The 26587-nt window shown below is 40.1% G+C and overlaps 1 protein-coding gene across 1 annotated transcript; it reads right to left on the bottom strand.

Moving 5' to 3' along the window:
• Positions 1-940: 940 nt before the first annotated feature.
• SVOP (SV2 related protein) lies at positions 941-25904 on the bottom strand. Its single transcript, XM_013946322.2, has 16 exons — positions 25870-25904; positions 19346-19506; positions 17594-17679; positions 16854-16952; positions 14696-14767; positions 14023-14147; positions 11224-11287; positions 9240-9365; positions 8528-8656; positions 7129-7202; positions 6737-6813; positions 5542-5649; positions 3835-3946; positions 2487-2568; positions 2160-2249; positions 941-1180 (listed from the first exon to the last, which is right to left on the bottom strand). Exons 1-16 carry the CDS (start codon positions 25902-25904, stop codon positions 974-976), a joined length of 1647 nt encoding a protein of 548 aa, XP_013801776.1. The 3' UTR covers positions 941-973.
• Between the last annotated feature and the right edge of the window lie 683 nt (positions 25905-26587).

A 26587-nucleotide genomic window follows, 5' to 3' on the forward strand; every position in this document is an offset into this window, starting at 1 on the left:
TCTGTTGGGAGACACTTGAAAGCAGCTCCATCCAAACTGCTAGAAGCAGCTGTTCAGATTGAGGCATTTGTATCAAAAGTTTTGGCTACACCACTGCAGGAACACACTTAGGCAAATTGAGCAGAAACATATCTGGACCCATGCAGGAAACCACAGCGTGCATCTCCACGCACAAAGAGACACCAGCGCAGCTGAAGCAATCTTCACCAAGCAACAGACAAGAGTGCTCAATGTTTCTGGCAATGTTACAAAAGTCAAATTCTGCTCCAAACGATTAGAATTTATATTTCTTATATAACATTCCATCTCTGCATCAAATACCACTCTTCACTGACTCAAACTACCTGCCTTGGATGGGAGAAACATTCAGAAAATAGATTCCAAGCAATCTCTTTTACAGTGCCTGTTAATTCCCAAGGAACAGAGCTCATAAGCAAGGGAACTATAAAGCGTTGGCTGGTTTGCTGTTATCACATTTTGTTGTTGTTGTTGATGGCTAAAAAGTGCAAGGCAGGTATTTAATTCATAAAATCTATTCTGTAGTGTATGGAATCCACCGTGTTCTATGCCAGGTACACAATAAATATTAATCTTTTGCTTTTAGGCATCAAGAGTACATTATTTTAATTACAGCTTATACTGAGTTGCATTCAGTTAGCTATTTGCTTGACACGGGACATTTTAAGCTGAATAGCTGACCATGCAAGCACAACAGACTTAAGAAAAACCCTTCCTGCTAAACTTCAAATGATATCTGGATCAAATGCCTCTTAATACAGAAATAAAATTTTTATGAGTGTGAGCAAAGAGCAGTAGAGACACAATTTGCTTAGGTTCAACCCAAAGTTCCTGCAGTTTGACACATGACATTGGCAGTGACAGTATGGTCAGCTTTCTATGCTCCAGGGTTTGATTTTCTGTGAAACAAATCTTGCTCGTATCAGCCATTCTTTCAGCAGGATTTCATGTCCCATCATTCCTGTGATCCAGAGTTTGACCTGATGACCCCTGGGGAGTGAGATCCTCTCCCAACCATCTCTTGTCCCCATTCTCTGTGACTAGACTCCTGTAAGCCACGACCTTTTGTTTCAATGGGCAAGAAGCAGGAAGCCACAGCTGCCAGCAGGCAACATCCACTGTAAACCACCAGCGTTAAATAGACAGAAGATTCCAGCATCACCTGCAGAAGAAGAAGGACAGAGAATACAAAAGAGTACCCTTGAGTCTATCATGGAAAAAAACACAAATACTAATGTAGTGGTAGAAATTTTAATTACAGTATTGGAAAAAATATTTAACATCCACTGCTGCATACTTTTTTTCCCCCCTCAAAGATTACGCATAGCTATTAAACACTAACAAAATATCCTGGATTACAGGTGCCATCAGATGCTGTTGCCCTTTTGTGTTAGACAAGATTTAAGGAAGCAGAGACATTCAGGTGTCCTTGAAGGAGCCAGTGTCCGCGTGAGGCATTTCTGGCTCCTTCTCTGTTGCAGATCACCATATAGTCTCTTCCTAAAGAGTTACACAAAAGTAATTTTCTATCAGTGCAGCAAGCGCTTCCTTAATCTGAATTGTGCTGTTCCCTCGGCCTAAGACCTCCTTCTTCCTTAGTGCAATTTACCTTTGCATTGTTTTTCACAATATCCTTTCCTGTCAGCAATATTTTTGACTGATTTACAAAATTCAGGAATTCACAAATTTTCCACCTAGCCTTCTGCAGAGCCACTGCTTCTGAGAAAGGCTTCCAAGTCCTGTCCCTGCAGAGCCTGACTCCCCCAAACTTCCTGTCTAGCTCTTTCTGCCTACCCTTAAGGTTTTTAGCCCTCAGGACCTTGGCCTGGGATCTCAAGAAAAACACTGCACTGCACCACCCACAGAAACCCCTGCCTTCCGCAAATTCCATCTCCAGGTGGGTGGCCTCCAGGGTGTCCTTAATTCCCCCGAGCTGCCTGCTTCTTGATCAGACATCCCCCACTATACGGCCTCTGGACTAAGAGGTAAATTCAGAGACAAGCCTGAACTCTCTTCAAGGGAGAGCTCATTTTGTGACAGGCACCAACATCCCTCTTTCAATCTCTCCCCTTACAGCAGAAAGGCTGTAACCTTCCATCACCTTCCTGCACCAACAGTCTCCAGAGGAGAAGGGGTTTTACCTGTGCAATGAACGGGGTTATCAGGGCTCCCACTCTGGCCATTCCACTGCAAGTTCCCAGGCCCAAAGCACGAGTGGCTGTCGGATAAACCTGTGAACAAAACATCAGCCCATCAATCCTAGTGGACAGCTCTCTCTTCTTCCCTCCAGTCTCCTAAATCAATGGAAATTACTGAGTGGTACTAGAGAAAATTCTGCTAGACAATTAGAATGAGATCATGAACTTATATCCAGGGTTAGGTCCATTGTGAAGAAGTCATAAAAAATGACTTTCCCACCATGTTCTCACTCCCCTTAAATAATCCCATTACAAAAACAACCTCCTTACCTCAGGAGTGTAAACATAAGCAGCCTGAAATCCTCCTGAAATAAAAGCTCTTGCAATGAAGAGCAGCACAGTAAGAACATTTCTGTGAGAATAAAAAGGAGAGCAGTGTTTGGGATTGTTCTGTACAATCTGTTTGTTTAACTTGGAGGCAAGTGCAATAAGAAAGCTAAATTTTGTTAGAGAGAGTCCTTTTGTTTTTTAATGAACACTTTGTATTTTTTCTGGACCTTTAATATAACAATGATGCCAAACAATCTGCATTCCCACAAACACATCAGTTTTCTAAGTGCATTCATTCTAACTGACAGCTGTAGCCCACTGAAATAAACAGCACATGCCTAAGATATGAGTGGTGCTAGCAAAAAAATAGCATACATTGGAAAGCAATCAGATTGCATGTTTCCTGTTTACAAGACATGAAGCTAGGTATCACCTAAACATTTGTAGCTTTGTAAGGTTTCCTATTATTTATATAGTGCCTGAAAAGGTTCAATTCAGAGAGCTCTCCACCGGCTATCATGTCATTTCCTTGTTCTTCTGTCCCAAAGTACAAACATCATTGCATCATTGCATGTGTCACTAAGGCCATAGGCAGTTGGAGACAGACTCCCAGAACTCAGCTGGAAATCTGGTACCTTTATGATTCAAGGGCAGAGCTGCCAACAGACTTGCCCTTTGGAAAATATGCATGAAAGGCAGGAGGTACTGAAGAATACAAAAATGTGAACCCAAGTTCTTTTGAAAGTCATGCCCCACATATCTGCAATGCCAACACCAAGTTCCACCAGTTGTGCTGTATACAACCTCTAGGTTGTGTGAGTCTTCTAGACAAAGACTTCTGCCTCACCAGTCTGTGCCTACTGCTTCTCATGTAATTGCGTCTCAGCGCTTAGACCACTCATGGCAACAAGTGAAGCAACCGAGCAGCTGAATGGGAGGCAGAGATAGGACTTGGCTGCGAAGCATTACCTTGGTGATTATTATACAGTCAGCCTGAGGAAAGCCTAGGTAATGAATGGCAGAGACAGCAGTACATGAACCAGTTACTTAGGCTCATCACATAAGATAAGATTTAAAAATTGTCCAGGGGCTACTCCCTACTCATATGTAAGCTCTTATTTTCCCCTCTGGATTGTTCTTTATGCAAAATTATAGAACAGACAGGATTTCTAATCTGTTTCTTTTAATTTCTTTACAAACTCTGGTGAGAAAACCTTTATCCTTTATTCTTTTCCCAATAGAACATGACCAGCTACTGGCTTTTCAAACCACCACGTTCAGTCCTCCTGCCACAATCAAGAGAGAACATGGACCAATCAGTATCAGTTTTTAATTGTCTTTGACTTACCTTCCAACACAGAGAAACAGCAGAAGACTGCAAAATGAGAAGACCAAAAAGGACAGGGCCATGGTTTTCTTGCGGCCTATCCGATCAATAATCCAGAGTGTTACTAACACACCTGTAGAAGGAGACAAATTGACTATTGGGAATCAAGCACAGGTGGAGGCTGCAGCAGCTAGCTTTTAACACAGGCTGTGTTGTTTAGATTTCAAATTTTGTTCTCTCCTTCTTTAAAATACTTCACTGGCAGAGGCATTAGGCAGGGGTGTAGGATGAACTGGCCTAGCCACTGATATCGTGAGCAAAACAAGCTCTGCATCCCAGCCAATGAGTCTTGCTCCATATTCACTGCCCCAGTGGTTCATTCATCCACACGCCTGCACCCTTAGGGGCTACATCCTAATGGAGGAGCGAGAAATCAACTCTGACTTTTGTTGTACTGATTGTTGCACTGGTTACTCAGCCTAACTGCTAAAAATGTCTGCCTTATGTCTCATTGGAATACCTTTTGTTCAACTTCCAGCCATTGTTCCTTGCTAATCTTTTTACTACTAGATTTAAGAGTTCTTTAGAACATAGTATTTTCTTCCCACTAAGTTATTTATATGCTGTCACCAAGTCACCTCTCACCTGGTCTTTGATAAACCAAATAGATCACACTCTTTAAGTCTCACAATGTGAAGTATTTTCTCTTCTGCCATTTCCGGATCCTTTTAAAAGTGGAGGCACAGCAAGCATGGGGATTATTCAAGTATCTGTATTGCCAGTGTCATATTCAGAGGTATTACTATTAGTAATAGGTAATTAGGTACTACTATTACTAATAGTAACAGAGGTTACTATTCCTTGCTTACCTTGGTATGTCTCAGGATCAAAGCAATCCTTTCAGCTATAGCATCAGTCCAAGAGTATATACTATCTTTTTTGTCCACTGTACTTTTACATCCTTCCAGAATGACTGTTATGCAGGATAGTTCTCACATTAAGTAGGAACTGTGTGTATGACAGTCATAGCCTTACAACTTTTCACCTATTAAATGGCTTCTCTTTGAGCATTTGTCCCTGAAAGTAGAATCCAGAGCAGTGAAAATATCCTGAACACTGCCTCACAGTATTGATTTCAAACAGATTAATACTCAGGGATCATCTTCTATATCTGAAGAAACAATGGTTATTATATACTAATTATCTTGCTTGTCCTGTGTCCTACTGTTCATTGAAATTCAGTGAATTTGACTGAAAGTCATGGCTCTGGTTGCTGGGGATACACAGAGCTTTAGGAAGCAAGTCCTCCATTGATTCACTATACCCAGGATCCTTTTAAAATAGTTCTGGAAAGTCATTTATAGATAAAAGTTCAAGTGATTCTGCCCCTTTGATTTAATTGTTACTCTTCCTCTGAAAGCCTGACATGTTGCTTGGATAGAAGCCATGGTCAGATGGGCCATTATAGCTCCATAAAACAATTACCAGTGATTTTATCTGTAGGGATCACATGGGCAGTGAAGAGAGCTACAGCTACTGTGTGTTGGGGCTTGCCAGATGTATTGGAACTCATCTGTCAAGCAGTCCAAGCAAGAAGCCCCAAAGCTGCAGGAAATACATTGGCATTAGGACAGACAGGTGAGCACATTTCATTGCCTGTACCAGTGCCCATTCCAATCACCCTGAGCTACTGGCAATGAAGCACTGGTGCTTCTTATTGCCACTTACCTGGGAACTCTGACAGGGTTGTCCAGAGCAGATCAGTGTAATCTTCCTCTGTCAGATACTCACAGGTCAGGCTGCACTTTGCTTTAACTGCTTTCCTTCTACTGGAAACTATGAGAGAAAAAAAAAAAAAGTAAACGTATTTTGAATAATGTCTTCTCTGCTCACCTTCCTCTACTCCTGCTGTGCTTTTGTTAGTCTTGCTGCTGAAACTGATAGAACAGATGTACTGAAAAGACTCTGCTGCACAGCAGGTATGTTCTACCTCAAAGACAGAGTTGGAGCTGAGCAGTTTATAAATGGTCTTTCTTGTGGCTGGACCTGTGCAACCATCCTTATCAGAATGAAAACTTATATTTTCTTATCAGCTGTATAAGCTTAGCTGTTTTTCAGTCCAGGGCTATAATGACAGTGAGCAGAATTACCGTCTACAATTCAGTTTCTCCCTACATAAATGGGGATACTAACACTTAATCTACACTTCAAGAGGACTGAACAATACTGTTTCTTTGTAAATACAAGTATTTTTAAAGAATGCATGCCCCTTTGGGGAGGCTAACCAGAGTTAGACCTCTAAATAGCTATGACTTGTATAGGCTCTGGATCTGTGTCTTCTCCCAGTATTACCCATCTTCTTTCCATAATTTTCCAACTGCCAGACAGTTTTCACTAATCACAAGTGTTCTGAATACATCCATGCCTCCCCTAGGGAATCAAACTTTTTAAGCCTCTTCTTGATGCAATCAAAGCACTTTTTGAACACAAAAACCTGCAACAGAAATGATGCTGGTTTCCCAGCTTTATCTTTTCTCTCAGCAGGTATTCACATCTTGAGAACCTGGGAGCTCCCCAGCAGCAGCAGTTCTCTCTATTTCAGAACTAATTAGGCCTGTCGAATATGGAAACTTACATTTATTCAATCACCCTTTTCTACACTTTCTTGCAGGCTTCCTTTGAAGGTTGCCTTGCTGTTTTACAATTTGGACTCAGAGACACTGCAGGACCTCTCTGCATTGTGCAGGAAACAAGGAACAATGAATGAATAATGTTTATAATAAGCAACCTTTTAAATGGATGTCTTAAAATTTGCACTGGCAGCCACAGTCTTTTCCAAACTATCAGCAGAAGGTGATCCAATAAAAGACATCCCATCACTTAACAAGGCATATTTAAAAAGAAGAGGTGGACTAGTACTCACTGCTGCAGACATCCCCGGCTTGGAAGAACTCTGTAGTTAATAAAACTAACCCATAATATGAAAAGGCATTGGAAAACCTGCAAGGAAGAAAATGAGAGAGGACGTCTCAGCTGGACAAACCTATCATAAAAAACATGAATCAAAACTGAACCCACTGTCTTAGGACTTTCACTAAATGCTACCTCAAAGCTATTTCCTATTAGCATTTAGAAAATGAAAAGGCAATTGGACTTAGAATGTTAGCGATTGGGTGGTTAAATAAATTACAAATCAATACAGGTTTGGGGTTCTTTTGAGGAGGAAGTTACTGTATTTCAGTGATACTGTAAAGCACCTCCATTAAAAGCCATTTAGAACTGTGCTGGCACTGAGCCATTTATATCTTCTCTTACCATATAAACCAGAGTAACAATGTGGTCCATCTAAAATGGGGTGTAAAAAGGTCCCTCATTTTTCCTCGGTCTTCCTGTTGGAAAAAAACGGAAATCAGATCAGGGCACTGACTTGTCTTGGATCAGAGGAAGCAGGGTGGCGTGGGATAATACACAGTACTGTGTACTATAGTTCAGGACAAGTGTTCAGTCTCAGCTCAGGGCTCTTCAGGTTGTAGAAGCCATACTGGAGCCGGAATCCAAGTAAAGAATTACTCTGCCAAGGCGAATTCTCTAGGACCATAAAGTTATCAAAAACAGTTCATGCACAGGGCAACCTACACCTTCACAAAGAAGGTGAGAATCTGTCAAAACAAGCAAGGGCTGGAAAAACATAGAGCAAAACTTTGGCAGTCCATGGCTGGCGTGAGATTCATGTGGCTCACAGCCAGCTCCTGTAAATTAGAGCAGCCCCTTAGGGTCTCTGATTTATGGTAAGGTGAGAAACTGCAGGCCGTCCCCCTTCAAGCAGACCCCTCTTAAAGTGAGTGGTTCTTAGATAAAGAGAGTGGCTGGCTCAGCCCATAAACTTGTGGTTAAGGAAAAGTGCTTTCCCACCCCACCCTGAAAAGAAAATCTTTCAAAACTTGCAGAGCAATCCTGCACAGCCCATCAAAATCACCCTGACTGAACCAAGCATTTGTGAAAAGCACAAGAGCTCCAGCCCTCAGTGATCCAGACCTTAGAAAATCAAACCTGCATCTCTGATCAGTAAAGGTGCTGTCCTTATCCACAGGCCCCTGCCTAGCTCTATACTTCTGCTGGTGTGCAGGCGCCCCTCTGCTGTCCCTGCTTGCTGACTAACCTTTTTACTCTCTTTTCTTAGAAAAGTTTGCTTTGTTCTGTAAATGCACAGCTGCTTTATATGTTGACAGGGATGCTGAAAAGCTGGCCACAAAAAGCTAAAACGAAAAGAAGCCCAATGCACTGATCTGTTAGATTCACACAGTAACATGCAGCTCAGAAGAACCTGAACTTTTCCATGTATTGAGAGTGAACAGGAGTTTGTAGCATTTCCACTCTAGAAAATCAGAACTGGACTCAAACTAAAGATATTCAACTAAAGAGTCAAATTCCACATTATCTCCATCTTCTGTAGTCTCAAGTTTGGATTTTCTTTAATGGTAGGGCCTTAAAGTGAACTTAAATAACACTAATGCCCACTTTAAAGGTCCTTTTGACTTTCAGAGCTCTTCATGTAAATAAAAATGAGACTGTTTAAGTATATACGATAATCTATCAATTTTATTATTGGTTGAAATACTAAACTTAATGTTGATTTGCTTATAAAAATACATATGAATGTAGAACAGTTTCCATTATATCCCACATTATTAATATGTCTGTTACCTGTACATACCTGTCTGGAAATAATTAATTTTCCCAAAGGCATTGGAGCGCCGTTTTCTGTTGCTATCCGCTTTAAAGTGGCAATCGCTTTTTCTTGATTTCCAGATAATACGTCATACCTGGCGCTTTCTGGCAGCCACTAAGAGAGTAAAGCAGATCAGATGCACAGTGTTGTCAAAAGCACAGCAATAAACAAACTGGGGCCTTTCTCTGTGGGCTTACAGAGGGTAATCTCATTGACTCCAGCAGACACACGAAAAAGGATTACAGAACCAATCTTAAATGATTCAGAGAGCTATCTTTCCGCCAAGTGTCAAAATCGTCATTAGGCTTTAAGAAACTGCAATTTTCGCCATAAAGTCAAAGCTCCAGTTCAAAATCTTCCCTTCTGTTACCTCATTTTTATTCCTGAGAGGTTCAAGGATATTGAACTCAGAGAAGACTGAGTGATACTATCTAAGAGTGCACTGAAGCTTAGGTTTCATTCATATATGGCCTTATTTAAGAATCTGACCTGCATTATGCAGCTCTTGCCCATGACTTGGAGGGATTTTTTAAATGAACAGTACTAGCGCCCTGTTAAAGCAACAGCATTTTTATCATTATTTCAGATGTACCAAAAAAGATACCAACAGAAAGCTCAAAGCTGTCACACTTCCCTTCAGCCAGGTTACACAATAGTAGAGAAATGATCATACATTCATCTTCAGAAGAATACTTACAAAACATAAGACAGCAAAGAGCAAAAGTGGGAGGGCAGAAAGAATGAGAAGCCATCGCCAGCCAAGAGTGGGCATCACCAGCACTGCTAGGAGGACTTCAAACACAGTCCCAATGGCCCAGAAGACCTGCCAAAGGGAAAAGAAACAGTCACAAATGGGAATAAGACTGCTGAGCTGCATGAGTCATTACAGCATGGAGTAGGAAGGGGAAAAGGCAAAACTGTATTAATGACTCCTTCTTTGTGACATTCCAAAACGTGTTCTCCAGAGACAGTCGGAGAGACAAATGCCGGAGACATTTCAAATATGTCTCCGGCGTATGTGCTAAAGGCACCACTGTATGCAAACAGAAACCCAGACGCTTTAGAAGGGTTTGTACTCACGTGGCAGGAGCTCAGTTTTGAAAACCTAGCATCGACTGTCTCTAGACACTCATATTTAACTGTAGGTAGTTTTTCATAAGGAATAGGCTCATCAGAGGGTTTTCTTAAGCAAAATGACTATTAAAACCTGTCTACGGGTATAATTCCCAGGTACTGTGGCAAGATTTATGGTGGATTTTTTTCCTTACCAAAACGAGGCTACCAAAGTCTCAGAGCTCGGCCCACAGATGAAAGAAGGAATTGATACCTTCTTAGCAAATAGTGGAGCTGGCACCCTGTTGCATATCCCATCTACGCAGCATTATTCCCCTTTGCATTAGATATCTGCACAAGGACTAGTTTCCTTTTCCTGTTAGCTCACTATTTAACACGTAGAATATATTTCTAGTCCCACAGATCCAATGTTGCTTGGAGGTAGCCAAACTGTGACAGAACAAAAGTGATACAAAAAGAAGTAATCCATCTACTGAACCCTGTTTTCTAAAGATTAAGCAACTGAATGTAGGACCAGGCAACAGTTATCCTTGAAGGCTGAGTTTGTAACTGCAAAGCTGTTTCAGTTTGGGAAGGTTTGGATTTCACAAGGATGCTCCTTCCAAACTGACTGATGCAGACAAGTAATAGTACTGTTCTCTGCTCAATAGTTGCACTGGGAGCCCTTCAACCATCCACTGAAGGGCTGTAAATTTTGCTATAAACTCTTTATAGTGTGAAACTCTGCTCTCTGTGACTTTGATACATTTGGATTGAATCTGGAGGGCTGAACTTAGCCCTGCATTTACTGAGCAGCCAGTTCTCCATTATCCATTACTGAGCTGTAGATTAATTTCACCAGGGAATTAGGACACAGCCAAATGGCTCCCTGTGTGCTAACCTCAGAAGGGCTGGGTGCTTGGTACTGGTTCTGGGAGCACTAGACTTAGTGCTGGAGAGCAGGATGCAGACATACCCGAGCTGGCTCCATGTGAGCATTCACCTCAGAAAACAGGGGAGAATGATGCTGACACAACTACGCTGACTCTGCACACAATAAATTCAGAAACACTGGGACACAAAGAGCTGGTTCTGTAGGCAAAAATCCTAGCAGGACTGTGGAACACAGTGCAGACTCTCTTGATCGGGCTCTGCACGAGCCAGCTGAGGTTGGGAAGGAGCACAGCAGTAACTCAGGCAACGCTGCATGCAAGGTGATTTGCAGAAAGGCAGATTCAGCAACAAGAGTGGAGCACTGCATGAATGCATTACGTTGCTTCTGGACCTGAGCTAGCACTAGTGCAACTAGTGGAGTTACCCTGAGCTATTGGACTTGCTCACTCGGGTCAATACTAGCTCGGGGTGTTCTGCACACCACGATTCAACAATGTCACAGGCATTTTTCCATGTTACACTTCGATTGCATACGCCAGTCATCTAATCCATGGAGGTCTTGCATTCTCTGTGCTTTTGCTTTTTGAGGGTAACCTCAGCTCCACATTAACTTGGACAAACAAGATCTGATTGTAGTTGGGTGTGAGATTTCTATAGTCAGTGGGATTGAATGGATGTAACCAAAAGCAGAATTTGGCCCTCTAGGGACCAGTACACATAGCTGCAATGCTCACCTCTATTAATAAAATGCATTTTGCTCTGGCTTTCATTGGAAGGAATTCAGCATATAAGGTTACCCTGTAAAGAGTGAACATTGAGAAAAATACCATGTCAGCAAATTGAGAAAAATGTCATGTTAGTACACTGAAAGATGTTCAGACATTTGTTCTGCTTTTTATTAAAATTGCCAAACCCAGAGTAGTGACACAAAACCCTTCCTAGCCCTCAGAGCCAGCAAGACTGGACACTGGTTCAGATTCCCCTTTCTACATCAGAACAATCCCCTTTAGTTCATCATTGCAATGGAGGAGAGAATTTGCTCCTTTCATGTGACTTTGTAACCTTATAGTCAAGTTAACTAAAGCTAGCAGTTCTTGGTGTATATGTTTTCATAACCCTGCACCGACTGAGATGGTCATTATCCCCATATTTTCAGTGTGGTCAGCATTCAACACATAACTCCTGATGGGTAAGGTATTTCTTCAGGGCTTTACAACTGGCTCAGAGAATTTCACATTGGTCTGCTCTGCCAGGTTTCAGTTCTCCAAGAGGTGAATACTTTCAAGGTCTGATTCTGTTGCTGGCATAAAATAACTTGCATTCTTTTATTGTGGGAATTTAAAAAGAAACCATCTTAGTCTGCAGAATCTTTGTGTCATGATTATGAGAAAGGGTAATAAACTGGAATGGTACAGCTACTGTGTGAGTATTTCCTGAGGATGAATGCAAGGGCCAGCAGCTAGCCAGGGTTCTCGTGTCTTCTTCAAAAAGTCTGGGAAGACTTGTAGTTCTTTGCTCCTACTCTATTTGCCTTCCATTGACTCATCCTGTTTCTGCCTCTAAACTCCTTGGGCTTCCTTTGATGTTTGTGACAAAACTCCTAACTTGACAAGTGGTGGATTGATCTCTGAGTAACTTTCCAAAACTCACTTAGTCGAAACATAAAGCTGCACACAATATTATATTAAATCAGGGATTAAGAGGAGAAGGAAGTAGAACCATATGCCATGAAATGTAAAGTAGTCCCTTATACATTGCAGCAGAAAAAGCAGAGGGCAATTCATGCTGTATAGAACCGTTTTTTTTTTAAGAGAACACTTGTATCTTTGCAAGTCTGGATGTTGGTACTGTGAATATTCATATTCAGTGTTACATAATATCTCACAGAAGATTCCCAGTGGAGGCCAACCGACAGCTTCTCAGGTGCAGCTCCTACACGTGTAAATAAAGGGATATCTGCTATAGTCAGTTAATTTGTTATTGTTGGATGCATTCTTTTTAATAGCACCTTTCATAATATCTCTATCTTATATCCATTATAGAATTTAATAATACAATTTATAAATATACCCATGTCATTCCATCCAAATTCAGTCACTCATATCCAATGCTATATAGCCTACTTAAAAACAGATAAAGGAGCTATTCATATCGTTTCATATATATTTATTGTCAAAGAAATCACTATTATAGTTATACCAAGAAACAGGAGTCTTAGGAGCAATGGAATCTACTCTTGAGTTCTGTAACTGTCTCTTCTTTGACTCTCAGTAAGTCACACAGCCACCATGTGTTATCCACTCCTCTGTAAAAATGGAGTTAGCTGAGATGTAACTGTTCCATTGGGACAGCACTAAAATGTGTTAGCAGTACAAGGCATTACTAACTCTGACGCTTTGTCTTTGTTGTTCTGCCTCACTCCAATTGTGCTCGCTTGGAACTGCATGGCAGAAACTGCATCATCATTAGTCAATATAAGACAGACTAAGGACTCTCCTATTTTACATACACTTTGTTCTTTCATGCAGCTCCTAAAGGGGGGCAAGAAAGCAGTAGAAGAAAAATAATAATATTGTGATGCTTTATCTGAGCTCTGGATCTTTTATCTGGATTACTGGGAATGGCAATAGAAAAGACAGGATATTGCTTTGCTTTGTGAAGAAGTCTATGAGCCATCAATCAAAGTTAGGCTCTGATTACTCTGAAATAGCACCTCCATGGGGCAAAATATCAATTATTAATAAGGATAAAAGACTACATAGAGAGGCAATGGCTATACTCTTCCTTTTCCATTTATAATTAAAAGCCTAGAGAAGAGTTATTTATTGCAGGTGGAAAATTTAGAGATCCTCCTCTTCAGTGAATGGAATAATGGAGTTATAGACAAATAACCTGATGCTACATTCTCATTAGGGATGTGTCTGAGCCATCAAGATATCTCAGGGGCTCCAGGTTTGAGCTGTTTGGTTTTGGAATTCTAGCTCAGGTTCATATGTGAAAGTTCAAGCTCTGATTGAACAATAATCCTAAGTTTTACAAAACATCAGGAGTCCTGGCTCAGCTAAACCTCTAACAGCTAGCGTTTAGGTCGTGACCTATCTTGCAGCAAGTCCACATTATCCCTTATTGACTCCCCTGATACAATCTGGAAATGCAGTGTTTAAGCACAGCTACAAAATGTTACGTCTAGTTTTTTGCCCACTGCTAGGTGGGCTATTTGAGCCTCTCATTTTCACGCTGGTTGACCTGAGGGAATGAAAGCAGCTTAATAGGACTTAGGGCATATAACACATTACATTTAGCTAGCCAGCTTTTTCACACAGAAGTCACTGGAGATTTGAATCACCTCACTGATATATCAGATATCTTCAAAGCCTTCTCAGAGTTTAACATACTAGTTCCAAAATATTTAGTGAAAAATAGGTTCGGGGCAACTAAATAGAGGGACATCTTCAATTTGACACAAGCATTTATTGAAAATGAAACAAAAAAGATAGAAAAGAAAAAGTTTGGACTTGTGAATATTTACTTACGACTGAGGCACTCCTCCAATCCCAAAGCCCACCAGGCCCCTCAGCACCAAGATCCAGCTATACACCGGTGCAAAACCACTGAGGATCCCGTAATAGAGCGTCCATAACACACTGATCTTTAGCCCCTGTATTTAACAAACAAGCACAGGGAAAAGAAAGTCTCTGCTGTAAGACAAAGTCACAAAAGGTAAACTAGACTTTCAAAACCAGAAAGTGCAGAAAATCCTCTCGGATGCTATTTCCGTAAGCCCAATAGTTAAAAGTTTCCCAAAGAATGGTCAAAAGTGGCAATGGTGGTCCCAGAACCGTTACATGATGTAACAGTAGATGATGCATGTATGTGCCCGAGCACAAAATCCATCCATTTGTACAAGCAATCCACTTAAGTGATTTGCTGTGTTGCACCCAGACTCTCATAGAGACTTTTACAACAAAAACATACTTCACTTTGTAATACAGTCAAGCCATTGCTTATTTGAGCCTTTATTTTTCTCACTTTTGATTTTCTGCTACCTCTCCCAAATTTCTGCCTTTTTGTTTCACAGGGGATCAATTCTGGGTCTACTTAACTCTGCTTCATGCATGTGGACTATGCTATTTGTGACTATCATGCACTGAAACATGCACTGTGCAGCAATACTAGAATCTATTCCAGTAGGACCCGGAGACTTACTGTTTTTCTCCCATATTGATCTGAAATGTTTCCCCAGAGAGTAGAACTGGACATCATTCCCACAAACACCACCTATGAAACACCAGAAAAAATCTTCCCCTTAACAAAAAGACAAGTTAAAATTTCTATATGATAGCAAAGAGGACACAACTTTACAATGAAAAATAGAAAACTGAAGCACTAGCAATACAGAAAAATGTTCAGGCATTTTGGGTCCATTTCCTTTGCAGCAGAGACTAGCAAAGATAATTATTCATATAGTGGGATTTTTCCAAAGTCACTCAGCATTTGCCTATCTTCACTTCTATTAACTTGAAAGGGAGTTTGCTATTGCCCCGCAGGGGGGATAAGTTTCAGTGGAACATTCAAACCAAGATCTCTCAACTTTTTCCAGTAATGGCCCATTTCCAGTTGTTACTTTGCTTCTGTTGAGGTCAAGAACCCAAACACAACATAAATATACTGAATGCCTGTCAGGCTACTTGTCATCATCTCACCCTTACTTAAGCTCTCAACTGTCAACTTGGGAACTATTGAATTAGACCAGGGCTGAATATTTTCAGACTTTTGATAAATGGAAAGAAAATGAATTACAAAAATGACTGGAGAGTGCAATTTGCTGCTAAACGGAAATCTTGTTTTCTTTTTTTTTTTTTTTCTCCTGAAGGGTTTTAATATCCCACAAAAATTTTTTCATCTGCTTCACAGCAAGGCCCCATAAAGAGTTTCATTAGCATTACTGAGAGGACAGACAACTGTGCTATGGAGACAGGAAGAAGTGCCAGGGCTGGAGAGAGGAAGCAACTAGGCATCCCTCAAGTTGTCTTTGCAATTAAAAGATCCATTCAGTGAAAATCCAGTTTGAATGTGCACTCTGGTATTATACATGTTGTGAGCCTGGTCCTGCAAGATGCTAAGTTCTCCAGTTTCAATGAGCCTATTCATGATTAAAAGCTGATCAGCGTTGCTTAAGGTCTTTGCAGGACAGAGCCGTTCTAGGAACCCAGTGCTGATGCAGTATATCTCAGCCAGCTCACCTCCAGTCTCCTACTGTCAGTCTCACCAGCTGTTTGTCTGAGATTTGAATGGAGATAAAATTAGGTCTTACAGCCTTAGGAAAATCTGAAAAAAGACTGAGGTGTCAAAGAAAACATATCATGCCCTCTACAGTGGCGACACCAAAAGGTATAGTTTATTCTGCAGATAGAGAGAGGAATGAAATCCTGTCCAGTGAAGGTAATGGCAAAAAAAACCCCATACGTTTCCCCTCTCAGTGCATTAAAACCATAGGAATGCTGTCTGAGAAAGAAGTGCATACTCAAGCGATAAGTGGGGTAGGAAGCAATGTCTGTTTGTCAAATCATTGTTTGAATGATCCCCTTTCTCTCATATTCTTTGACTCTTTCTTTCTGACTTTGGTCATGAAAAGCAAAATTGTGCTGAGTTGAAAGAGTGAAGAAGACTCACCTTCAAACGGGCTAGCTGCATTCAAGTATGGGAAAGGACATCATTTTAAGCGATTTAAATCTATTGAGCATTTTGACCAATTAACATAATAATACAACCAGCCTCAAAAGCTACAGGAAAAATAAATGTTTCATGAGTTGAAGTGCATGCCACACAACAGTGACATACACTGAGAGAAGGTTCCCCAAACTAGTTTTCCTATCTCTAAAGGCATAGCATGGTTCCAATATCATAGCACTATTCTTACTAGTAGTATTATAAGAGCTCTGCTTGCAAAGGTCATTGGATCATCCACCTCGAAAAGCAATTGCATACTCTTTCTCATGGCTCCCAATCTTTCTATACACAAGGGAGCTTAAATGTGGTGAAAGACAAAGATTTTCAAAAAAGATGGCCAGAATTTACCAATCATTTTTTCAATTGATCAAATGGTTTGAATTCTGAGTCTGAGTCAATTTCCTGGAAATTACATGAAACGTGGAACCTGAAACTTGGAAAATCTCCTCAGTTCTCACTTAGTTTCATTTCTTCAAGCTCTGGCTTTTAAAAAAGGCTCCTATATTCTTTTGAGCCAAAGGCAATCTGTGAAGGCCATGAACAGATTTAACTTTGGAATATAAAGCATAATGTCTGAATAACAATGAGTGGAAAAACCTTACAGAACACAGGAGCTGTCAGTTATTTTTCCTACCGATGTGAGCAATGCAACCTGCCAGCTCGGTAATCGCCACTCACAATGAAGCTGAGGAGCTAGGATACTTAGAATCATCATTTCCATAGCATCTGCCATCTAGAAGGGTAAAAAAGAAACAAAAATAAATAACTGCTTGAAAATTAGATTGACATAGCAGTCAATGATACATCTTGAAATTAGCCTTGTTACACTCCAGATATTGTTATCCTAAAATATACTTCAGCAGATATAGCATTTAATGCTTTAGAAGTAGCTGAAAAGAGAAAGTCCATCTTTCTGTTCCTGATACCAAGGCTAAAACTAGAAGTACTGGGTAGCTGTTCAACTGAAGCAGATTACAAGAATGATATATTGACTAATATAGAAAACAGAGAACTTAGCTAATGTGATGAATGTGGTAAAATCACTGGATGAAAATTGAGATCTGCTCCTGTAGGAGTAGCCTAGTACCCCTTCCATTTGAAACAGATTTCTCTATATGGAATAGAGAATCAAAAAAAATTTTTTTTTATGATTTATAAGAAGTTCAGAGGAAGAGAAAACAATCAGTTATTCATTACCCCCACAAAACAAGTTTGAGTCCAGCTGTCATTTTAGGATTTCAGGTAAAATTCTTTCTTCTTTGTAAATTGCTCTGGTTGGGGACTTTTTATCTGCAGAAAATGGCTACATTATTTGAAATCAGTGGGGTTCCCTAACTGATGATCATGCAATTGACTTTGACAACAATTACTTGCCCATGCTAATCCAGTAATAACAGAGAGTTTCCACTGGAACTTTCCAAATCCAATGGCTTCCACCGCATCTTCCACCATAAAAGTATCTAGAAAGAAAACAATTCTAGTGCAGAAGTGTATTCCTTTCCTAGTAAAAGACATACCTTGAGACAGTATTTTCTATGAATGCAGTTGTTTATTAATTGGGTCATCTACTCAGACATAAAATAAATAACTGGGAGATTTACTTAGCTTTTATATAGTTCCTACTCAGGCAAATCTCCTTGTTCTTCAAGAACTGTGCTAAAGACAAAACAATTCTAAATATTCATAGAATTTTTTATCTGATTCACATAGTAGTAAATCAGTGTAGCACCAATGACTTCAGCACACTTCCAACCTTCAACTCCTGGGAGTAATTTCACCAGTCACTGAATTGCAGCTTCCTTCAGTGAGATGTATATGAGCTGTTTGACAGCACATAGCAATAACACACATGCGATGGAAAGCGCAACAAATATTTGATTGAACTAAAAGTTAAACTGTAATTATTTGAATCAAGAATTTTCTCAGGACATATAAATTTTAAAACATAGTTTTGTTCAAAATGCTGATGGTTGTTGTTTCCCACAAAGTATCTCGACCTCATTATTTTGTCTTATCTGAAGAATCTGAGATATCTCAAATTCATTTGCTCAAATGCAAAATGAAAAATATAACAAAAGGACATGTTTATTGTTTAGTGGTTTAGATCAATTTAAGTCTCAAGGTTCTAAGCATTCTAGCAGTTATAACACAATACACTTGCTACATTAAAATTCTGTTTTTATAGAAGAGCTTTATCTAGTCTTATACCGCTAAGAGTTGGACATCCCCACAAAACAAAAGACAAAAACATAAAACAAAAGAAAATCAAACAAAATCCAGCCAATAAAACAAAGCAAAGACTCCCTAAAATCTCAGTCTGATTTCAAGCCCAGGCATTTGAGGAGTTGGTATTGCAGTTGGCATTGCATTATGCAATCCCATTGAATAATGGGATTTTGCATCATATGCCCTTTTTTCGGGTGACATGCTACCTGAAATTCTCTCCCTAGCTGCACATATCTCCAGACTTGTACTGATGCACTGAGTTCTTTTGAGAAATTTACCCAGCTCACTCCATTGTATTCTGGCATCAAATTGCATCAAGATCTTAATAAGTCCTTGGGAAAATAGTCATCTTACCAAATTTTAGTATGCCTTGGGCTAAGACAAAAACACCACTTCTGATATCTTTTAAATTGGTGATGTCTTCAGGGCAGTCAGCACTTCCCTCCTAGGCAGAAGGCAAAACCTGGGATGTTCATTCATTCCCTCCCTCTTGTCCTCTGGGCAAGTGGGAGACAGGAACACTGCAGAGGCTTCATGCTCAGCCTTGAAGGTGAATCACGTGTAACTGCTCCAGTAAACTTGGCAATGTTTTTGGGGCACTGCTCAGTTCTGAAGGAGCTTACCTAAACCTCCTATATGAAATATGACAACTGGACACACAACTCCTTAAAAGTGTCTAGTCCTGATAACATCAAAACAAACATATAAAGCAACCCTCAGAGGACAATGCAGGTAAATCATGATTTTCAAGTATAACATAATTTGCCTGTGTTACTGTTTCTTTCTTTGATCTGGGAATCTTTTACTTCTCCAAACCCAATGTATTCCGCTTGACTGATACATGACTGAAATGAAGAAGCCACAACTTTTTCTTTAAGGGAAAACCAGAATCCTGCTCACCATCAGTTGGGTTGGCAAATTCCTTTGGCACTGCAGCTCCATCCTCTAGTTCAATAGCCTCTAGTTCTGTCCGAACACCTTCAATCTGAATTTCATGTTCTCCTGAAATTGCATCCTCATCTGACCTTGAACTCTCCCCAGTGCGGCGAAACTTGACCACCCTAAAAATACAGAAACAAGATTTAGTACTTTGGTGCGTCTCTTCCAGGCTGTAGCTGTGTTTGGTTAGTTTTGAAACCATATTTAGTCAAATAGCAGCCAGGTTCCTCTCCCCACCCCCCTCCGTTTCACATTCACAAAGAATGCCTATACAGTAATCTTTTGGTTGCTCCTGGCTTTGGAAAAACTGGGAGGTACATTGCTACATGATGCGGCCATCATTTGTGTGCAAATAGGATGTTATCCATCCTTACTGTTCAAATAATCTCTATGGAGCCATCACTGTGGTAACAATACCCTTCTACTACAGAGCTTAAAACACAAAAAACCCCCCCACAAAAACAAATTAAAACAAACATTAATCAAACTCCAAGCAAAACAGATTTGTTTTTTATCATGTTCTGGTACATGAGCTCTTCTCTTGGAAGCAAAAGCACTGGACATGGAAAGCCTCACTTTCAAATGAAGCAAGTACTGGAAATCAAACGGTTTCTTAAAATACAGGTATTTAATTAATTACATAATGTTAAAGACTCCAGTTCAATTTAAAATATTCAGAGATAAAAGCAATCATATTTATAGTCACAGAAGCATCATCAACATCAAAGAAAAAACTTAGTCAATTTACTGAATTATCTTATGAATCCTATTTCATTAAGTAATGTTTAACTACCTGCCAAATTTCAGGACTTTTGCTTCTCCTAGGACACCAATCACTCTTATGAAAACAGTGTGGAAAATTAAATTTGGGTTCTTCCTACAAGGACAAAGCATCTGAAATTCAATGACACAGCTATGTCTAATTCACAATAAATGTCTAGGCACACAAAAAATGGTTCACATTAAATATGTATCATTTCGTCATGTTTTTCTAACTTACATGTTCTTATAACTTTATATGTTAGCAGGAGCACTTAAATGTAAAACAAAACACATTCACACAGTGGTTTGCATATACTCTTCTCCTTGTACAGGTACAAGAAGTGAACCGTTTTGATATTTATGTGCTACTTTAAAGACAGGCAACACACAGTGCATGGATGGGCTGGGAGTCCAGTGCTGAGGAGTTCTCCTCTCACATAGAGGATCCGTAACTTCCAAAGAAATGATGAAATCTCAGCACCTTCCCAGCATCAGGATATACTTTCACTAGCCATTATCTTAATTCTTGATAAAAATTTGGCAAGTTAGGGTAAATTATTACATTATATCATCACTTCTAATTTTGACTAGGTCTTTAGTCATTCCACAGTCTGACACACTTCCAGGAATGTGCCTACGTAGGGAAAGTGAAAAGAAGCCAGAAGAACTTCAGTGTCAGTCTCTGCAGTAGGCCAATTTAAAATCTGTTCTGTGGTTTGGAGGTGTCTTCTGGGAAGGGAAGTGGTCATGAGTCTCTTCTGCTCTGTGTGGCAGCAGGGCAAGATCACCCTTGCTTCTGAGATCATTAAGAATTAGGATCATTTTAGCACAGGCAATTATCTCAGTGCTGTAAAGGCTGGCTGGGAATTCTCATCTTCACAGAAGAAAACCATCCAGGAAAGTTTGGTTTTCAGCAGGAAAGCAGGTGACAACACTTTTTCATACTGGCCAAAAAGAAAAGGTTGCTCCACTCCCCTCCTTTTCCCCCTGGTACAATTAATCAATAGAGGTAACAACTGCAGACAAACTAAAATAGCAAACCAGTCGGGTGGATGAAGGTGAAATATTCCAAGCATATTTGCAACAAATACTGCCAGCATACTGATAAAAATCACACGCTCCTTTTTTTACACAGAAACAATTTTTTAATTTCTAGAGTGTTCACAATTGCAAGGAAATTGTAACTAGTATGTTTAGATAAAAAGTAAAGAATTTGACTCTGATTTTAGGGTGGTTTTTTTTTTTGGATAGAATGTTCCTCAACTAGTGAATGTAAAACTAAAAAATATGGCTACGAGAAACATTGTAATTACCTGCCATCTCGATGTTTAGCTTTTCTGTATTCTCTCTAGGGGAAACCAGTTAAGGTTTGGACATTTTATTTACGTAAAATTATTTCATAAACAGATCCCATTGGGATAAAATTGCTTTTGGAAAGAATTGTTCAGTGCAGGCCTATAAATATTAACACCACACAACAAAATGCAGCTATATGTAACAGAAGTAAAATAAACAAAGAACAAATGTGCTATCTCAGGATTTATACTTTGTGCTGTATATATTTTTTACAGAATGAAATATCTTTATAGAGTAACTAATGCATATGGGAAACAAACACTAAAATCAAAAAGGGTTTTTTACAATCATCTTGGAAATTACTTTATGCATTATTTTTTGGTGTGAGAAATAGGCTTTGACTGGATCTTGAAAGTGGAAATTTAACTTTCCATCCCTTGTTTCTCCTTTCAATGAATACAGTTAATGTGCATGACAATAATTTTATGATCCCTGGTCACTAAGGGTTTGGCCCTAAACTTCAGAAGTGCAAAGTAAATCCAAGTCAGAGTGATGAGCAAGATTAGGAAGGCAGAGGAACCCAAGGCTATTTCAGTACTGCGCAAGCCCATTGCCAAGTTACTCCTGTGTATTCAGCAACAAGTACACACTAATGGTCACAGTTATTTCCACATCTTCCCAGGCCCATTTCCTCCCCGTGCTCCTCATCTTCTTGAGTGTGTATTTTGATTGGTAAGGCTGTGCTGCCCAGGCTATGAGACCTTCATCCAGAGGTATGCCTACCACTAACATCACTTGCATCATTACCTATACCTCACTTTTCTTTTTCAATGTAGTTCAAAACCTTTACCCCTGCTTTGCACTGCACAAGGAATTGCAGAATGAAGGTTCAAATACCTGTAGCTGGTATGGGACCTGGTAAGTAAAGGACCAGATATTACACATACATTTTCCTAAGCTCTGATATTCAGCTCCTTGGCAGTGAATATACTGAATACAGAATCAAAATTATTTGGTTTTTTTTTGCAGTAGAGATCAAATGTCCCTCCATATCTTCATATGCTAAGTGGAAGGCAATATTTACTTTATCATTCATATGGTGACAAGCATAAATTATGCCAAAAGTCAGTTGCAAATATAGAGCTAAAACTGTGGTATTTCTTTATGCAGGAAGCATGAACACCAAAGTCCACCAGAGAGGAATATGCTATATATGAGTGAATGTAGTTTACAGTGATTTCCACACATTTTCACAGTGGCTTCCTACATAGCTCCACTGACGTCTTCTTGGCTTGACCAGGACTTGGAGAGAAGATCAACGTCCATCTTTCATCATTTAATTTTCATGTGGCCAAACAAAGATTTTGATACAGATCTACAATATTTAATGTAACAGACTGCTCAAGCTTCCTTCACTTTATCTGCAGGCTCTGTAATATCAGTGCAACTTTTTCACCTTGGCAACCGACAATTCCTTGGACTTCAGTGAAGTAGTTCTTACGGAAATAGATTAAATCAGTCTTGGTCCTGCCTCTTCTGACTTCCAATAACTAAATATTGGTATATTTAGTAGAGTAAAGGCTAGCAGAGAGCATCTTGAACTTCAGTTTAATCCTTTGGTTTAAAGGTCAGCAAAACTAAACTATCAGCACCCTTGCCAGCCGCAGCGGCAGCACACTGACATGCATGTATGACATTTTTAAAGGTGATCTGAAAGACTTCTTGTGTTTGGCAAGACCTCAACTCTGATTTTCTCTTACAAGTGCTGGTGACACAATCAATACTTAATATAAGGGCAAAATGATGGGCAATGTACAAAGCTCCTACAAATGGATTTTGGTCCAACAATAAATAAGAGGGTGGTGGAATGAACACCTCAGTCATCCATGAGGTTGTCTCCAAATAGAGGAGTCCTGGTATGGCCAGCCCTTGACTTCAGCTCAGGATTTCTCTGTGGTAGAACCATAAAGCAGAGGGATCCACATTCCGTTGTTTACCAGTCCTGGCACAAACATTATTTCCCTGACCACGTCCCATCAAGGAACTTGCACACACTAATGATACCCTGGCAGCATCCTGGAGAGAGAAGGAAGTACAGTGACCAGTTTGTGAGGTTATCACTTATCCTGAGGATAACTGATTTGCAGCCTTTTGAGATGTTTCAGGATGTTTTTTCAGGTACACAGAGCACTTCAAGACCTGCATGGGATAAAAATACTCCTTGTACTACATCAGTAATGCTCTCAACTGCAGTAGGACACAGAAGGCTTTTCTCTGGCCTTTGTGTCTTGGCAGACAAACAACAGAGTCACACATTTTTGTTTTCAAAGACAACATTAGAATGTCTTAAACACAAGCACACAGAACAAAATCCCAGGCCTCTTTGAATTCACAAGAAAGCCACACTGACTGCAATGGAACTGGGATTTATCCCACATGCTGATTTGGGATATGTAGAGGATCCTTCATTCACTTATAAGAAAAGACAAAACAAAGAAAGTCCTCTGAGTTCAGCTTCTTATTTAGTTCCATTCAGAATCTCAATTTTAAATTCTCTGATTTTTTCTGTATGATTTTTTTTTTTACCTCAGTACAACCACCTTGCTTTGAATTTTCTTTTGCTCACCCTACAGGACAAACACAAGTAATTATTATTCCTTTTATTCTTGCTTTAGAGCTGTCACTTAAGATGTAATCTTTATATGACCTACAAAATACATACTCTCAGCAAGCAAACACTGAAATTTATATGCCCATGGGATGCTATTTTATTACAAAAGGCAATTAATACGAAAGTACCATTCATATATTATTTACAAAAGCTTTACAAGCACCTGGTTTAACTATATGTGAAGTAAACCTTTGTATTTGTATATTTTCTTAAGAAGGACTATTACTCGAATTTCAGCAGTCTCAAAGCTTGATGCAGGGTCCACTGAAGTATATAGACACCTTTTCCCCAGACTTCAGAGAGTCTAAAGTACCAGCTACTCCAAGGGATTATGACTGAGAATCATTCATACAACCTATGTTGGTAACTATTCAGTGTCCTAATAAGCCACAAGCAAAATAAACATGCTAATAAGAACCTTTCTGTCCATAAAGAACCTGATCATGAAACCCCTGTATTACTGTTTCATATTTTTTTAAGTGTCAAAATAGACTTTAAGAACTGGCCATTTTGGAGACAATGATTCTGGATGCCATACAAAGCACAGTGAAGGTCTAAAAATTGTAAATACTTCAACGGCAATCTGAGCAGAGAGCTACCTGGCCTCATTGTTCATCACAGGGAATTAAAAAAAAAAAAGTTTTTCACTTAAGAACCTATGAAACAAATAAACACAAATGAACAAAAGACATGATGGTACTTACTGTTCCGTATCTGCAAAATTCTTCACAGATGAGATATTTCAGAGACCTGCATTTGTTTGCAAGATCTCACAGTAGTGAGTAAGTCTAATTACACCTACAGTGAAAGGTACTTTAGAGCATTCTTCTGTGCTTTGTTTTTAAAAAAAAGATTGGGAAAAAATGGTCTAATGAAATCATGCATCCTTCCTTTTACTGACAAGCTGAATGCATCAGAACAAATTATTTAAAAATACCTGGAGTTCATGTCCATTTTCCCAACTTATTAGAAACATTATGGGATTGTTTGCTCTGTCATTGATATGAGCTTATTAATATTCAAAATCAGCTTTAAGTATTTATTCCTTGCCTTGCAGAGTCAATGACTTAAAAACATGAATATATTTTAAACTATGTGATAATGGAGCATTAGGAGAAATGCACTTATTTCTAAAGGAAACATTTTGCATTCATGAAAAGGAAAGGAAATGTTGCTGTTAAAGGCAGCAATGCTTTTATCACCTTTTTGTAAGATCTAGGAACCACATCCCAACAGCAAGGACTTTGTCATACATAACAGCATTTTCCCTGTGCAGCAATGTCTGCTTCTTCAAAACATACAGTTAGCAGATATTAATGACACGCACTGCAAACACACCTCTGCAAAAAAGGTTGTGATATGCAATCAGTTCGTGGCATGAAGCAGAAAGCCAAGGAAGACGCCTTCCCTAGCACAGCGTTATTTACAGATGCAATCCACCTTGCAAATGCAATAGTAGTATTTCCCCTCACAAAACCTTTTGCCACTTCCAAGGTTTTATTCCACCTCTTCTTATTTCCCCCACTGTAAAGTTCATGCAAAAATAAAAACTGAGTGAATTTATATAGCAAATGAATCCCTTGATGCCCCCAGGATGCTGAACTCGGGCAGCTATACAAGGAAAATGGCCTGCTTCCTGGGGCCTAGGACACTTCCCATAAATAATTTCCTTAAAAATCACCAGGATTCAAAATATCCCTGCAGCCTGTTTAGAAGAAACCCTGCGCATCCCTGCTCCCCTATCGGCGCTACTTACGGCAGCTGTCTCAGCTGGAATAAATCATCCTCCATTGCCAGGCTGCGTCTGGAGGAGCTGCTCTCATCGCTCTCGCATGGCGGGGATGGCTGGAGCTGCGGGGAGCCGGGCGCGAGCGGCTGGACAGCTCCGGCGGCTGCAGCCGGCAGCCTGCACCGAGCAGTCCGGGTATTGCACGGCTTGGCACGGCACGGCACGGCACGGCACGGTGGGCAGAGCCGGCGGGCAGCCGTGGCCCGGCGGCCAGCGGCTCCCTCCCCTTCCTGTCCCTGCTCTGGGGCTGCTACGCTGCCAGTCTGCCCACGGCTGGGACTCAGCTCCCGCGTCCCCTCTGATCTTCACCCTCTCGGGGTCGTGGTCCGGTGAGCAGCATCTAATGAAGAAACACCTGCCCTTCAGGGGGTTGTAGTCACAGGCAATATTATGAGAAATGAGCCTCACAGTACTGAAGACATCCACAAAGAAAGCAACGCAAAGTTATTTTAGATGCATCTGTTCCCCAAAAGATAGCAAAGGCTCTTTTGGGGAACTAAACACCAGCCAAATGAGCTGCAGAGCCACTTACTTTGGTGAGGGGCTTGAGAGAAAATTGCATTGCTACAGAGAATGCTTTGGGAATTCAGGGAAAGTTCCTTTATGTGATCTCTTGTAGCAATGTCACAGGGTCTCCAAGTCTGCACACCCCAGACTCAGAATGAGATTACTTTGTAAAAAACTA

This window comes from Apteryx mantelli, chromosome 17 (genome assembly GCF_036417845.1).
Source record: "Apteryx mantelli isolate bAptMan1 chromosome 17, bAptMan1.hap1, whole genome shotgun sequence".
Classification (NCBI taxonomy): domain Eukaryota; kingdom Metazoa; phylum Chordata; class Aves; order Apterygiformes; family Apterygidae; genus Apteryx; species Apteryx mantelli.

Excerpts from the sequence above, each read along its gene's own strand:
- SVOP (XM_013946322.2), bottom strand. The coding sequence starts at position 25,904 with ATGGAGGATGATTTATTCCAGCTGAGACAGCTGCC. Across the intron at positions 19,507-25,869 it reads TTCCAGCTGAGACAGCTGCC|GGTGGTCAAGTTTCGCCGCA; the intron begins GTAAGTAGCGCC and ends CTGTATTTTTAG. Across the intron at positions 5,650-6,736 it reads AGCCGGGGATGTCTGCAGCA|TTTCCAGTAGAAGGAAAGCA; the intron begins GTGAGTACTAGT and ends TTTCTCTCATAG.